Below are 14546 nucleotides of genomic sequence, written 5' to 3'. Positions count from 1 at the left end.
GGATGCCCCCTCTCCCTCTCGAAATTCTTGCCCCCGGCCATCTGAGACAAACAATATATATATATATATATATATATATATGACACCTCCATTACCACCTTTCTCCTATACCCCGTCAAGAAAATGCTATTTAGTTGCTTACTATGCCATCATATATAATTTATCAAAACCATTTCCCTATGAAACAAATTGATAGCTGAGCAGCCATGAATGCCTTGACTAGCTTGCCATCTAGTGTGAATATTTCCAGCTTTGCAAATATAATCTAACAATTTCTCCCTGTAATTGAAAAATGTTTTCCTGCCCTAACCTTTTTAGGTTATATCTTGATGATAGGATTGAACATATCAATGATTATAATACGTGAACCACTAAAATACTTTAAAATTGCTTTCCTAGATTTATACGTAATGGGAAAGATCTACTGTAGTACGGCAGAGAGCCTTGATTAACTGAGGGTAATTTAACTTGAAGATGTCATCGAAAGAGACAGGAAAACAGTATGTTGCAAGCAGGTAAACATTTTCTGCTGCCTCGAGCAATTTCATCATGTTTTAGGCTACCATTCATCACTGGGATAATACTAAGGCCCTCTTACTGACATTGGCAAGTATTTGCTCATTGAGACGATTCCACTTACCAACTTTTGCGAGATTAAAAAAGTAATTGTATAGTGAGTCACTTTACTTGGTTCATACAGATATACAGCGGGTGTATTCATACAAAACATTTATTTATGTCATGTTTGGATTGAAAGGTTCTATTGACGTAGAATACATGCTGTTAGAGATATATATATATATATGTAGTGTTTTAGTGGGTCACTGCTTCCCATTTTAGCCCCCGGTTGTTCTGGTAACCCAGATGCGCTGCGGGGTCCTGTAACACATGTACTGCCAACATTTTTACCTGCCTTTTCTGAGAAAAGAAGACATTTGGTGTGTGTGGATATAGTGAGTATGTGGATGTGAGTGAGTGGGTGCTAAAGCGAGTAAACTAAACCCAACGAGGCACAACGCTGCCCCCTTCCAGCTGCACACGGTATTACAGAGACAGGGGCACCTGGGTGGACTTGCAGGCTTCCAATAAAGTCACAACTCTTTAATATGTGGAGGGAAGCTAAAAGCACATAAGTAAGCTGAAAACCAGGTATTTTTTATATACAGCTATTATTTATATGTATATATAAAGGGATAAAGGTAGGTAAAGATGTTGATGGCACATGTCACACTTGCTATTGGACTTGGACCAATGACCCTGGTCAGGGTGTCTCTCTAACAACAATGGGTGAGAAATAACATGTTGGGGAATAACCATGCAACACAAAGCTAACATGACACACGGCATAATGCACACAGGATAGGCTTCAGATACATACATATTGCTTGCTATAATCTGTAAGCGCCATTACAAGCTTTTAGTGCACTGAACTGCAAGATGTGGGTTTAGGTAAATTGTCAGATTCATTGTAGAGAGGTGGGAATTGATGCTGCCTCCTACGATCCGCCAGCAGAATGTATCTACATGTAATCCCAAAGCATTTCCCCCTTACACCGGGAATCAGTAATGCCCCGGGGGGATGCTCTGTCCAAGCCATCGTCACAGAATCCAGTCCAGAGTCCAGGGTTAAGGTGCGGGGTTAAATAAAAAAAAAACAACAAAAAAAACGCTATTGTTTTAAATTATCGCAAACCAGCTTACACTAGCACGTTAATGCTGATTTCAGCAGAAAATTCGGTGTCATCTGATTTTCTCCAATTCAAAGTGTGAATGTAAGTAATGCATGATGATAATCAGCTCCTGTGTTCTAGCACCGTTACTTGTAGCCAACAGACAGACACTGCGTAACTTCAGAAGGTAAGCAAGGGAATGGAATGAGCTGCCATCAATGGACCTCTTTGTCCAGAAGTTATAATAGGACCATTGATGGGCAGGAAATACATTGCACTTTGGCTACATGGTGGTAATGTACACCCTAACAAAAAATGAAATATTCAGAAGCCTCCTGTTTTACCTTTTTTGCTTTTGCCATATAAATTGTACAGCGCTGCAGAATATGATCCCGCTATGTAAAACAATAACATGAATACAATTCTAAACCTCACATATATATATATATATATGTTATCAATTTACTGTGAGATTTGGATCATATTGTAGGAAAGTATAAAAAGTAATTCCGATGCAATGTTTGAAAAGTAGTTTTATCACCATACCAGCTAATACAATGGCCAGCTAGCAGAAACATTTATTTAATTTGTATAATTTGAGACTTTTAAAGAAATACCAGAAAACCTATGTTTTTGGGCGATGGCTCAGTAAATGAATGTGTTTCTGGCGATGAGGTGATGAGCCGATGTTGGTAATATATCATTGACTTTATGTTTTTTTTTTTTTTATTTCAAATGTTTATTTAAGATTTTTTTAAACAAAATAAGGGATAACAGAAGAGAAATAAGGAAGGGGGACATGCCATAATTCATAAATACAAATATTTTTCAGCAGCAGTATCAATACTTATTATCAAACAAGCAATTATGTCTAATAATCTAGCAAAGAAAACAAAAAAGAAAAAGAAAAAAAAAAAAAAAGAGAAAGAGAAAGAAGCCGGGGGTGTTATAATTATTGTAGGTATGCTTAAACATTATTTAGTTTTGAAATCCAGTCCTCATAAATTACTACTCTTCTAAGGTGAGTCTGACTAACCCATCCTAGCCCTTTTTCCATTTGTAGTTGGTATAATAATTGTTTCTTCAGTTGCGACCATTGAAAGAAATGATTATGTTTCCAAAACCTGGCAATCAAAATTTTAGCTGCCGAAAAAGAGTGTGTTAATAAAATTTTATTATCAATTGAAAGAGGGGATGGAAATAGATGAAGAAGAGCAACATCAGGGGACTTATTTATCTTATCTACTGCCAATTTTGTAAGAAGATCAAAGACCATGTCCCACAGCTGACTGACCACCCCACATGACCACCATATATGTATGTAATCGCCTTTTTCCCTATTGCATCTCCAACATATCTCTGATGCTCCAGGGAACATTAGGCATAACTTAGACGGAATCCAATACCAGTAATTTAGAACTTTAAAATAATTTTCTCTAATTGAAATAGAATGTATAATATTATGAGTTAAAGATATTGCATTTTGCCAATTTTTCTTTGTAATCTGTGTCCGTGTCGCTTTAGACCATTTAGAAATGGTGTTAGAGTGGTCTACTCCGTCTATCTTTTCTATTACCTCATGTATCTTTGTCAAAATTTTCTTGGATTCTTTTCGGTTGAAAATGTGGCCTAATTTTGAATGAATGTTTGCATCATTGTTATAAAGTGCATATCTAAGGAAATTTTTTATCCTTAAATAGGGAAAAACTTCTGTAGATGGTAAACAGAATTGGTCGACTAATTGATCATATGGTTTTACAAGATTATCAATCAGAATATCCTTAAGATTTTCACGGCTCAAATTTAGCATTTCATTGGAAGAATCCTCCAATTGTATCTTGAGGATAATATTGACAAGAAATCATATTTAGGGGTGGTGTGGAAAAGCAACTTTATAGCTTTCATGTTGGTTTGCCCAACTTATCAGCAAACTGTTTGTAGGGCTGTGATTATCTACATTTAAACACAATCTAACCTTGGTAAAGTTAAATAATACACAATAAACACACATGCACACAATGCACACTTAATATACTCGTTAAGATTAATGCCAAATCATAATCTTACCCCTGACGAAAAACAGATAATACCCAAATTCCTTGTAATGGCCCCATTTTTCTTAAGAGTTTTATTGTGTAGGTGACCCGTGAAAATGAAGGTAAATGTCATGCTACTATTTAAATAAATGTACACATGATTATAGAGCGCATGACATGGTTTAATTATTACTCTAGCAAACTCATTGATAAATCCCATAATGCACCGCACTTATTACTTGTTGGATAGTAGCAATGTTATTAATCGTAATGGGGACGGTGGCAAGCCCCCCACATCAGTACCTGCTCCAGAACGCCCCTTCGTTCCACAATGGAGGTCTGCGGAGCCACTGGCACAGTCCTTCCCCCTAAATCCCAGTGCAAGTGGGTCTAGAGCAGGTGGCTATTGTTTCCGTTCTGTTCACCACCTTTAGTGCTGCCCTGCAGTATGTGTTATAGATAAAATCAGGGAGGGAAAACAATTCCTTTATCAAGTTAATACATTCTCCATAATGCAGGGAAGCACTTAATAGGTGGTGGTTAGCAACATGTATAAATTAGATGTGTCCAGGAAAACATGGCCAATATGGAAACCCTAGGTGGTGCACTGACATGAAGGAGAAATGGTGGAGGGGTCGGTACTAAGGTGAGCCTGTGCCCGTGTTATATATGACCCTGCATCGCATGAACATGACTTACTCAACCTCATAAAACACCAATAGTAACACAACAAGAATGTGAGGCATACGCGTTTTATTTTGAGATGCAGTTACATGTATATAACAATATTATAATAAAAATAGAACTGAGAGTCTAAAGCTCCTTAAACTATTTACGGATTCCCAACCATATGAAACAGAATACTTTGAAAAAATATTTATACGCACAATTCCTTCACTTAGGTTGGGTTTGGGACGCCCAGCCTATGGCAGCCAGCAGTCGTTGAACTCCAACTGTGGCTGGCTAAGGATGATGGGAGTTGTAGAGAAATAACTACAGGCCTAAAGGCTAAATATCCCTAACGTAGGTTTCATACTCTTTGTCTCGCTTCCTCATTCTTACACCCATCATAAGACGACATGAATAAATAATACTTGATGTGTTCTTTAATTTCAACAAGACATTTTTGTTGATAGCATCAGGAGTTTACAGCGTTCAATAATTGACAAGCTTTTGGAATAATAATAATGACTGTAGGATTAGGTTTTTACAGAAGGCACCAGGGCACCTCTATCATCAACCAAGTAGAAGGCAAGTATGCTTGGCCATTTGCTAGCCACAGCAAGGTTCTCCTTGTTCCCTTGGACTGGCTCATCTTTGTGCAAAAGGTCCCCAAAGTCCTTAACTGTCTTGTTAAATCACTTTTCCTTCATTATTTTTTATCAACGTCTGGCTATTTAGTGTATATATATTTTGCAAACCTCGTGACACAATGTCTTACATTAGCCACCGATGTGTTAAGATGCAAAGTATACAATTGACAATACCGAGAAATCAATCAGAAGGTCACGGGAGGTATATGCACGTCGGTGTAAGGATTACAGTTGGGATCATTTGTAAAAATAATGTGACCGTTCCCCTTTAAAACATTTTTCGAATCTGTGATGCGGCTACACATACATATAATACATATAGCACAATAATAGATGTATTTTTTTTATGATACAGAAGCGAAAAGAACACATAAAAACATAATATACAGGTTTAAATATTAGAATATCTGGAATGGGATAGCTCCTCGTTAGGCTCGGTTTGTTTTTATGTATAACCTACAAGGAAGAGATGTCACCATTTTTAGGGGACCGTCCCTAAATTGGAGATCCTGTCCCTAATTATTAGTGTCCCCTAAACCCTCTTTATCCTACGTATAAAAACATTTAGAAATAGAATGGCCTCTTGCTTTAAATGCCATAAAACATAACTGTGGTAGTCAACACCATTATAAAAATATTATCAACGTATTGTATATCAAACTTCAATAATATATACATGAAATGAAAAATGTCCCGTGATTTTGATTTATAATCTGTACCTATGACTATACTATGAGGGATTAAAACTTTGGTCCCACTTACTGCCTTTTAGCTGGTATAGATAATACCTAGAAGCCTGCATGGGATTTTGTTAGTGTTCTTTGATCTGTATGACGGCTTAAGGCACCCAGGAGGCAAGAGATGTTACAGCCGAGTATTTGCTTTAAAAATCTGGTCAGCTGAGTGTAACCCGACTGGGGGTTTATGAACAATGTCCAGTCTATAACAAAATAGCCAAGAGACCAATGATCACAGCCACTGGCACCCTGGCTGCTGTCTGATGCAGATCTCCTCTTAATTAAAAAGATGCTTCATTTTTGAACCTGAAACACAAAGCAACATTGAAAAAGGAAAAAAAAACAAAGCAAATGCAGTATTCTCTTCTAGTCTGTAAAATGTTTTGTGTTTTTTAAGAAAAAAAATAATAATAATGAAAAGCTTCTTTGTTGTAGCATTTGGGATCATTTTCACATCGTTGACCTTTGGTCTGCCTCATCGAGTTTCAGGTTCCTTTTCCTGGCTGATTCACTGTTCTGTTCCACGTCCGACTTATTGTCCGTGATGTTGCAATCCGTGGCCATCGAGCCACCGTCTGAACCATCAGAGGTACATCTATTAGGGTGCGGGGTGTTGCCACTCTGGTCCTGAGGGCGCTTCCATGCTGGCTGAGTGACCATCCAAATAACCAAAGCACCAAACACAATGATAAGAAGCCCCAGGGTATTGACAAAGATCCCTTCTGGTGGAAGCGTACTGTATGCTGGAGATTTCCTTAAAAAAATGGAATATATACACGTAAAGGGACTAAATCATAACAAAAAAACAGTTATGAACAAGCCTCTCCTGCTTTCCTAATAGCTTGTGGACATTATGTTTGAGGTCAATATATATTGCATTCTGTATATATATATATATATATATATATATATATATATATATATATATCTATACACAGTGTACTACAGTACAGTAGTCCACATTACTATACAGAGAACTGTAATTTTATGCTCAAGTTGAAAAATATATTTTCTTCCCCTTTAAATTGTTTTGTAAACTTAATTCAGACCTGGATAGAGATGTCCTTGTTGTATGTTGTCTTGTTTCCTTACATGCAAAAATATCACCATACTTTTATTCTTAATTAGATACTATTATATATATACACCCTGTGAATACTTACAGCGCAAAGATGAGTTTCTCGGTGAATCCCATAAGTGCGGTTGCTATAATAGACCCATACAGAAGAATCCCAGAGTAGACGTGCACTGGCATCAGAGCCGCTCTCAACGAAGGCGACGCGAAAGGGAGGAGGTATACAAGAAAACTTAAAACAAGCTAAAAATAAGAAATAAGACATTTAGCAAACAATATAATGGCCTATTTGGAATTATACATTACTTTTATCTGACTCTTAGAATATCACATATGTGCTGTGCTCACTTATATAACATAGTAGTTTAGGAGAGCAGGGCTCTCTCCACCTAATGTTATCGGTTTTTCTTAGTCTGTCAATTCTCGTCTTGTCATACCCCTTGAATATATGTATTGTATTAAGTGCTGCGTAAATTGTTGGTGCTATATAAATAAAAGATAATAATAAAAATAATAATAAACTAACCTGTAGTGCAAAGAGGATGACGACAGTCAAACCGACCCAGCTGTGCAGACTGTACATGTTGGGGATGTTCCTTGCATTGTGATAATCAAATACAGCAACCAAGGAAACAATCATTAGAACCATGGCTATGAGATGGAGGCCGGCATGTATACTTTTCATGAGCAGTTTGCTGCATTTCCATGTCCACGGTAATCTGTATACGATAATAGCTGGAAAAATGGCAGTCATCAGCAGGCATACTAACCAACAGTAATACATTATAGGCTGTGCTTTATAGTTGTCAATGTCAACTTGTCCATAAGAACTAATCGGGGAACTTACTATGACGGGGGGCGATATTGTCAAACAGAAGGGACTTTAATGCAGGAAGGGGGTGCCAAGGTCATGATTAGTTGAAGACAAACATGTCAAATTAGGAGGAGAGTCGGCAGTATTCAGCATGGGGAAACAAGTCAATAAAGGTGGCACAATGATAAGGCAGTCCAAAACACATTTAGAGGAGCTCCAGGGGTATCTTCTGCCCTTCTGCACCATTCCTCTGGTCGAACTCCCAGTCTCGAGGGACATATATCATATTAGATGTCCCAACTCCCTTGTGGAGTTCTATATTATGCTAACTTTAAGCATAGTTATTTGGGAAACCAATGCCATGTGTGAGCATAGATGTGTAAGTGTGCGTGAGCATGGGTGTAAGTGTGTGTGAGCATGGATGTGTAAGTGTGTGTGAGCGTAAATGTGTATGTATGTGTGTGAGCATAGATGTGTAGATGAAGTTTGTGTTAGCATGAGGGATGTGAGAGGGAATGTGTGTTAGAATGAGTGTGTTTATATGTGTGTGCCATAGTGTATGTTGGGGAGCAAGGGGCAGTGATGGCACAGACAAGCTGTTTGTGGCAAAGATGACACAGATAAACCGTGGGGGCACTGATAAGCTGCTTGGGGCAAATGTAGTACAAGGGCAAATGAGATACTCACAAGCTGTTTTGGGGGGGCAAAGGTGGCACTGTGGGACATGTTGCTTGGTGAAGTTGGGGGAGGGGCTAGGGCAAATTTTGTGTGGCACTCAGTTTTCTAGTTATGCCCCTGCATTTAGACACACACAGCAACACTCACACACACACCGTATGGAAATTATGCCATTTAGTGAACTAAACAGTGAATATGCATCTAAAAGATTTCTCTGATTTAAGCTAAACATTGTTGCTTTGCTTTTGTAATACAGAAATAAAGGAAGAAGCTGGGCCCAGAATCTGTTAAATATTCAATTATAGAACACAATTTAATCTGTGGGTTTGTGTAGGGAGCCCTAGAGCCATACAGAGCTATAAAGAGCTAGAACCACAATATTGGTTATTAACTGGGCAACAATGGGTTAAAACAACAGCACATGTATACTATTTTTTGTTGGAGCCACGCCCACTTTATCTCATAAAGCGCAGTGTATCATAATAGGCTGGAGTTATATAAGCAGGTTTTCCATGTAAGGCTTATTAGAGCCACACCCACATTACATCATAAAGCTTGGCCGTGTCACAATAGACTGGAGCTATAAAAGCCGGAGCTGGCAGTGTGTGAGCTCAGTTAGGGTTCAGTTTTTTGGTTAGCGGTTTTATTCTGTTCTTTAGTGTGAAACGTGCTGATCGCCTATTCAAGGGGTCAGGAAGGAATTTTTTACTTGGAACAGAGACAACCTTTTGTCCCCCAAGTTTTATTGCCTTCCTCTGGATCGCTAGGCAGGAAGTTTAGGATCAGGCTGTAGGTTAGTGGTGGGGTTTTTTCCCCTTTAGGGTTGTTTGCCCTACAGTTTTTCTTCCTTCATTGTCAATATGCTGTTTTCTGTTACAACTGAAATACATTTTTTTTTAATGTAAACTCTTGTGTGTTTTCATTTGAATCTGTTCTTAACGTAACAAAAATGAGTGTGAAAGGGCTAACACTCTTATGATGTTATAGCACTTCGGCAACAAAAAGAGATTGTCCAAATATTTTCACAGCTATGGGAAGGTAATATAAAAAAGTGCAAAGAATCATCAAAGGGCACAGAAGAAAGGAAAAAAACAAAAAAGCCCCAGCGAGTTGGATGCGGGGTTAATGGGGAAGGTACTCCTGGCAGATACTAAACCAGTAAAGTGAGATAACTGCTGCGATGCAATCTGTACTCTCATCAACGGAAGGGGTTAAATCGACCCAGCTAAAATCCAACATACACCTATAGTATTCCGTGTGATCAAAAATAATGTTAATTTAATCAATTTAACCAAATTACATTAAATTCTAATTCTTAAATATATTTTAATCACCTGAAGAAAAAGTAGTTTGTTCAGTAAAGCAAAAATGGGATAAAATACCTCCCACTTGCCCCAATTTTCACAGGATAGTCCTAATTTTCAAGCATTGTCTTGTTGTCCGGTGTAGCTTCCATGATTTATGTTTTATTTCAAATGAGGAGAAACTTTAGAACAAGAGATCATTATCTAAAATTAAGGAGGTCAGAGGTTGAGATGTAATGAAAGCAAGTTTTACTTTATTGAAACGGTGGTAGAAACATGGAACAGCCTCCCAGCAGAAATGGTGGAGGTTAATAGAGTAAGGGAATATAAACATGCATTATGGGCATATGGCTACTGAATCTAAATCACCTTGCACCTCATGCAAGTCAAAAATGTTTAAAATACATTTATCAAAAGATCTTTCACACTTTCTTTATGTGGATTCCAGAACTGGCTGTAAAATAAATAAGGAAAATCAGAAGAGTTGAAACTGGTATAGTTTCAAGGGGGGGGGCTTCATATTAACACCTTTGGTTTTTGAATGGCTCATATAGGTGTCTAGTTATGCCCCTGTATGCCACATAATTTGCAGCAGTCTAACCAATGAAAGATGGCGATGAAACCTCAGAAACGGATGCACTAACTCTAAGACTGATTAAGCCTCTGCTGAAGGTTTTACATCGCTATCACCTATCATTGAATGGTAAACAGAGAAGACATGGTACTATTTGTTTTATGTATTACGCAAAGGATGGTTAAAAAGGTCATCCATATTTACCAGTGGATTAGAGAGACTTTTCTCAGGGTCAGAAAATGTCATGAAATACAAAAATACACCATATGACCCAAGAAATGTGTATTAAATCAAGCACATAGTCAGCAAAATGTCTGCCCTGCTAGATCTGCCCCAGTTGGTGCAGTTTAATGGAGGAGGGATAATGTTCTGGGGCTGTTTTTCGGGGTTTGGGCCCCTTAGTTGGGCCCAAATGCTTTTTCAGCTAAATATAGGTAACATTGGAGAACAATATTTAATTGTGTTCCAGTGAACTTCTGTGGTCTGCAGCCGTGTCCTGCAGTCATGTGATAATTCAGGTGTTATGAAGGAGAAAAATATTTTTGTCCATGGGACTTCCCCTTTAATTACCATCCCTCATAGAGAGCCTCTAGCAGTCTAGGAAGCTCGCAGGCGTCATCTGTACCGAATACGCTACTCACTGAACCACCACAAAGTGAAAATATATACACAGCCCTGAATCAGGCATCTGATGCTGTGCACAATCCTTCCACTAGAGGGCAGTGTGTGTGGTTTTTAAAATCCACGCGTTTCTATGACGTTTCGCAGGTCAGCATTCCATAATAATTTGTGTTTTTATGCATATGTGCAGCAATAGTATCATCTAAAAGTAGCAAAAGATTTGGTAAAGAATGTAATATTGCTAGAGAAGCATAGTATTTGACACACAGAAACACCATAACAGGTTCTTTATGTAAAATAATTACTTTTTATATTTTAGTTTATTTGTCATAATTGCAAATGAAACAAATGAGTTTATATTAAATGTTCCATCTCACTGGTTTAACCATCCTATAGCGGGCAGCGATAATTCTGAAAAGGGCTGAGCTTGCCCTGCATAATGCATAGTAATAATCAGTACATACATTTCAAGTATTCTAAATGTTTTTTTCTCTCAATTTTGAAAAACTCAAACAATTTGAAAAATACCACATGTATGTCCTTTTCCTTTGACATAGAAAGTACATAGAGCTTCATGATAAGTACTTGCAATATTTTCTTAAAAGGTGGCAGAAACAAAATCTATCATAAGATCCCTTCTTTTTTCTTTAAACCTACTTCGTTTTAAATGGATATACTTATATTTGATAATACAGTCTCCAGTTCCAATCCACCCCTCATTTGTTCCTGCATGATAGCAGGGATCAGACAAGTTTTCTTGCATGCCAGCCTGCAGAGAAGCATGGATCGGCTGCCAATGTGCCAGTATGATGTCCATACTTCCGCTTCTCTGGGACACCATGGGGAACCCCCCCCCCAATCCCCTACAACAATGGCTTCCACCCGCATGTGGGGATAACCCGACATCAGTGGGACCGTCCACCCACATCCCTCAAGTTGAGGGCTAGGGGTAGCCGGAGCCACAAAGTTCCCAGGTATGGTGATGCCATGGTGTGTTCATGCACCGATCCCTGCTCCACTGACCAATCAGCTGCATTCTCGTGTTCACAGCTTACAATTGGTCCTAATGTAAGGATTCTATACAGGAAGTTTCCAAGTGTGTATAATTGTATATAATTGTGTGTATAATTGTACAAGATTTCCATGGTTTGAGGTGGCTTGCGGATCGTTCTGCCCTGGTGTGAGGCAGTCCGTCACACTGTGAATCATTGCGGTTTTTAAACAGGTTTAAAGCCCACTACTTCCATGAGAGAGTAGCATGGTAGGGGTTAATATGCATTCATGTTTTGCGAGCCTGTTTTGGGCAGTAGACTGTCCCTTTAAGGGAAATGCTGATGTGGGCAAAATTCCAAGAGGGGTTAAATGACCCCCTCCCCCCCTCTGCCTGGGAACTCCCATTCCTCTTTCATTACATATGAAGGTAAACCGTCTAATATAAAGCAGCAGCTATCATATACATCAAAGGGCAGAGGAGGGCAGGATCCTTAAATTAAGATCTTAGTTATGAAAGGGGACCACTCGGGATATATGATTATAGCGATTTAGGACACAGTCACCCAAAAGGTTACAGAAAATAATTAAAGATGGGAATATGCATTTCTCAGTAACATTTTTTCAATACATTGCACATTTGAATAGCATTTAATGTAAAGAATAGTTTTGGGCACTTTTGACGCATAATACTCAAACTTTTAAACACCTCTACTTTTATGAAATATTACTTTCTTAGTTATATAATGCAACTGGTAAGCCAGACGGATACAATATTACACCCATATATATATAAACATATTATAATAGATTATAAGCTTGCAAGCCTAATGTATCGGTTTGTCTTCGCCTGTCTGTTCGAGTTTCATCGTACACTTTGATTATGTTCTATAAGAAGTGCCGTGTATATTGTTGGCGAAATATAACCAATTTCTTACATTAGCATACAAGACAGTCAGTGGACGTTCCGATTATACAAATTTTACAGTTTAGATTGGGATAGACCAATGCATTATTTTTAGGGACCGCCACATTATTTTCCCGTTAATTTAACATGTTTGTTTTTCATATGATAGGCCTGCCTGAAGTAAACAAAGGGGGTACAAGTAGAATTAGTATTGGCAGATTAAAATAGGATCAGGGTATTTTCGCTGCGCAATAACAGGGATATTAAATGTTCTGGAGCCAAATGATGAGGATGCGTCTGGCCCATCAGTGCTAGAGAATGTGGAATAGAACTTCCTGTCAGATGTTTGTTGTTCTGAGTATCCGCCACCAACTTTATTGGGTAACTTGGTAGTTTTATGAAAGATATCTACAACTCGGCTCTCACGTTAATACCCATTTATCCACATGCCTTCTGTGTCGTAAAACTATCCATACCACTCAAAGGGTTAAATGTAAAGCAGATATAGTACACCAAAGGTTATATATTTGGGACAACAAAATATATAATACTAATCAAACTATTACGCAACAACACAAACAGCAACAAAAATACTTTGCGGCGAGAATGAATAGTACAATTTAGATGTTGATTATATTGCTTACCAGTTGCTTATTAGCAATAATGCAACAGGCTGTATCCGCCGCCATAGTCTTTGCCCCCCAAATTAATTATTTATAGTGCGGCTGCTTTTTCATACCCCAGTATTTAACATATGAGACGTACCGATGCCTTCGATAAATATGAAGCCCGTGATGACTAACACGGGATGCCAGTTGAATTCAGCGAATCCACCGTCCCATCCAAGACCTTCTCTCCAATGCAAAACCCAAACCAGGACAAATATAACTCCCAGGAATCCAAGCAGCAGAGACGAAACTAGGAAAACCAAAAAACTTTTGTATCCTTCCATCTTCAGCAGCGGCAGCAGCAGCAGGAATAACTGTGCTGCGGAGAGAGTGTGCAGAGAGTAAGCGAACAGGCCCTCCTTCCCTCCCCTGATGTGGAGGAATAAAGAAGGAGGCGGAGGAGAGCTCTGCAGGGAGAACGTCCCCATAACAGTGTGCTAAAAGGGTTACGCAATCCCTGCCTGGCCGGGGTCCCGTTACAACACCCTACTTCATCTCTCACAGCGTAACCACTGTCGGCGTTAAGGGGCTCTAGCCTTAAAACTGTATATACTGTCCACAAAAGGTATGGGGTAATACTTTTTCCTTGGACTAACAGTTCGTTTTTAGTTCAAGAGCATTAACCTTCCTTTATCAAGTCTAGAGGAAAACTAAACAGAACGCACGGTAGAAGCCGATGTTGTAGAACTTGTGGTTTGGGCTGTATTGCCAAATACACACTAAATGTATTTTAAGTGTAACGAGAAATGTTTGGCTTGAATAAAATTTATAATGGATGTCTTTAGGGAACTACACTGCACTTTTCATATTATTCTTTTATTATACCAATGGAAGAAAGAAATGGTCCAGTGGCCAACTCGGGTCTGGGTCAAATTCAGTGGCTGATTATCTATTACGCACAATAGGCATGTGCCTAGGGACCCTGAGTACGAATGGATAATCTTCCACTACACCACCAGCAGCCATATAGGCTGCAATGCAGACTATTGGATTTGGGAAGCAGGCATTCAGTGGGGTCACATTACATGTCCCTGAATTACACCATCTGGTAGCAGAAGGGGGGGGGCATAAGGTAGATATTGTTGTGTGCATGCAAGTGTACGGTCCCCAATACAAAACTCAACAGACAGTACTCAGCTTGCAGCATCATGAGCCGATC

General features: G+C 38.7%; 1 protein-coding gene across 1 annotated transcript; it reads right to left on the bottom strand.

Annotated features, from left to right (window-relative positions):
- Window positions 1–5908: 5908 nt before the first annotated feature.
- LOC128501810 (plasma membrane ascorbate-dependent reductase CYBRD1) lies at window positions 5909–13776 on the bottom strand. Its single transcript, XM_053471438.1, has 4 exons — window positions 13485–13776; window positions 7358–7566; window positions 6920–7074; window positions 5909–6510 (listed from the first exon to the last, which is right to left on the bottom strand). Exons 1-4 carry the CDS (start codon window positions 13669–13671, stop codon window positions 6207–6209), a joined length of 855 nt encoding a protein of 284 aa, XP_053327413.1. The 5' UTR covers window positions 13672–13776; the 3' UTR covers window positions 5909–6206.
- Window positions 13777–14546: the final 770 nt, after the last annotated feature.

The sequence above is a fragment of the Spea bombifrons genome, chromosome 7, assembly GCF_027358695.1.
Source record: "Spea bombifrons isolate aSpeBom1 chromosome 7, aSpeBom1.2.pri, whole genome shotgun sequence".
Classification (NCBI taxonomy): domain Eukaryota; kingdom Metazoa; phylum Chordata; class Amphibia; order Anura; family Pelobatidae; genus Spea; species Spea bombifrons.
This window is presented reverse-complemented; position numbering and strand designations above follow the sequence as displayed.

What these genes read in the sequence shown, in the direction of transcription:
- LOC128501810 (XM_053471438.1), bottom strand. Translation starts at nt 13,671, where the DNA reads ATGGAAGGATACAAAAGTTTTTTGGTTTTCCTAGTTTCGTCTCTGCTG. An exon ending in TCATCCTCTTTGCACTACAG is followed by an intron (nt 7,075 to 7,357) that starts GTTAGTTTATTA and finishes TCTTATTTTTAG; the next exon opens with CTTGTTTTAAGTTTTCTTGT. An exon ending in GAGAAACTCATCTTTGCGCT is followed by an intron (nt 6,511 to 6,919) that starts GTAAGTATTCAC and finishes CATTTTTTTAAG; the next exon opens with GAAATCTCCAGCATACAGTA.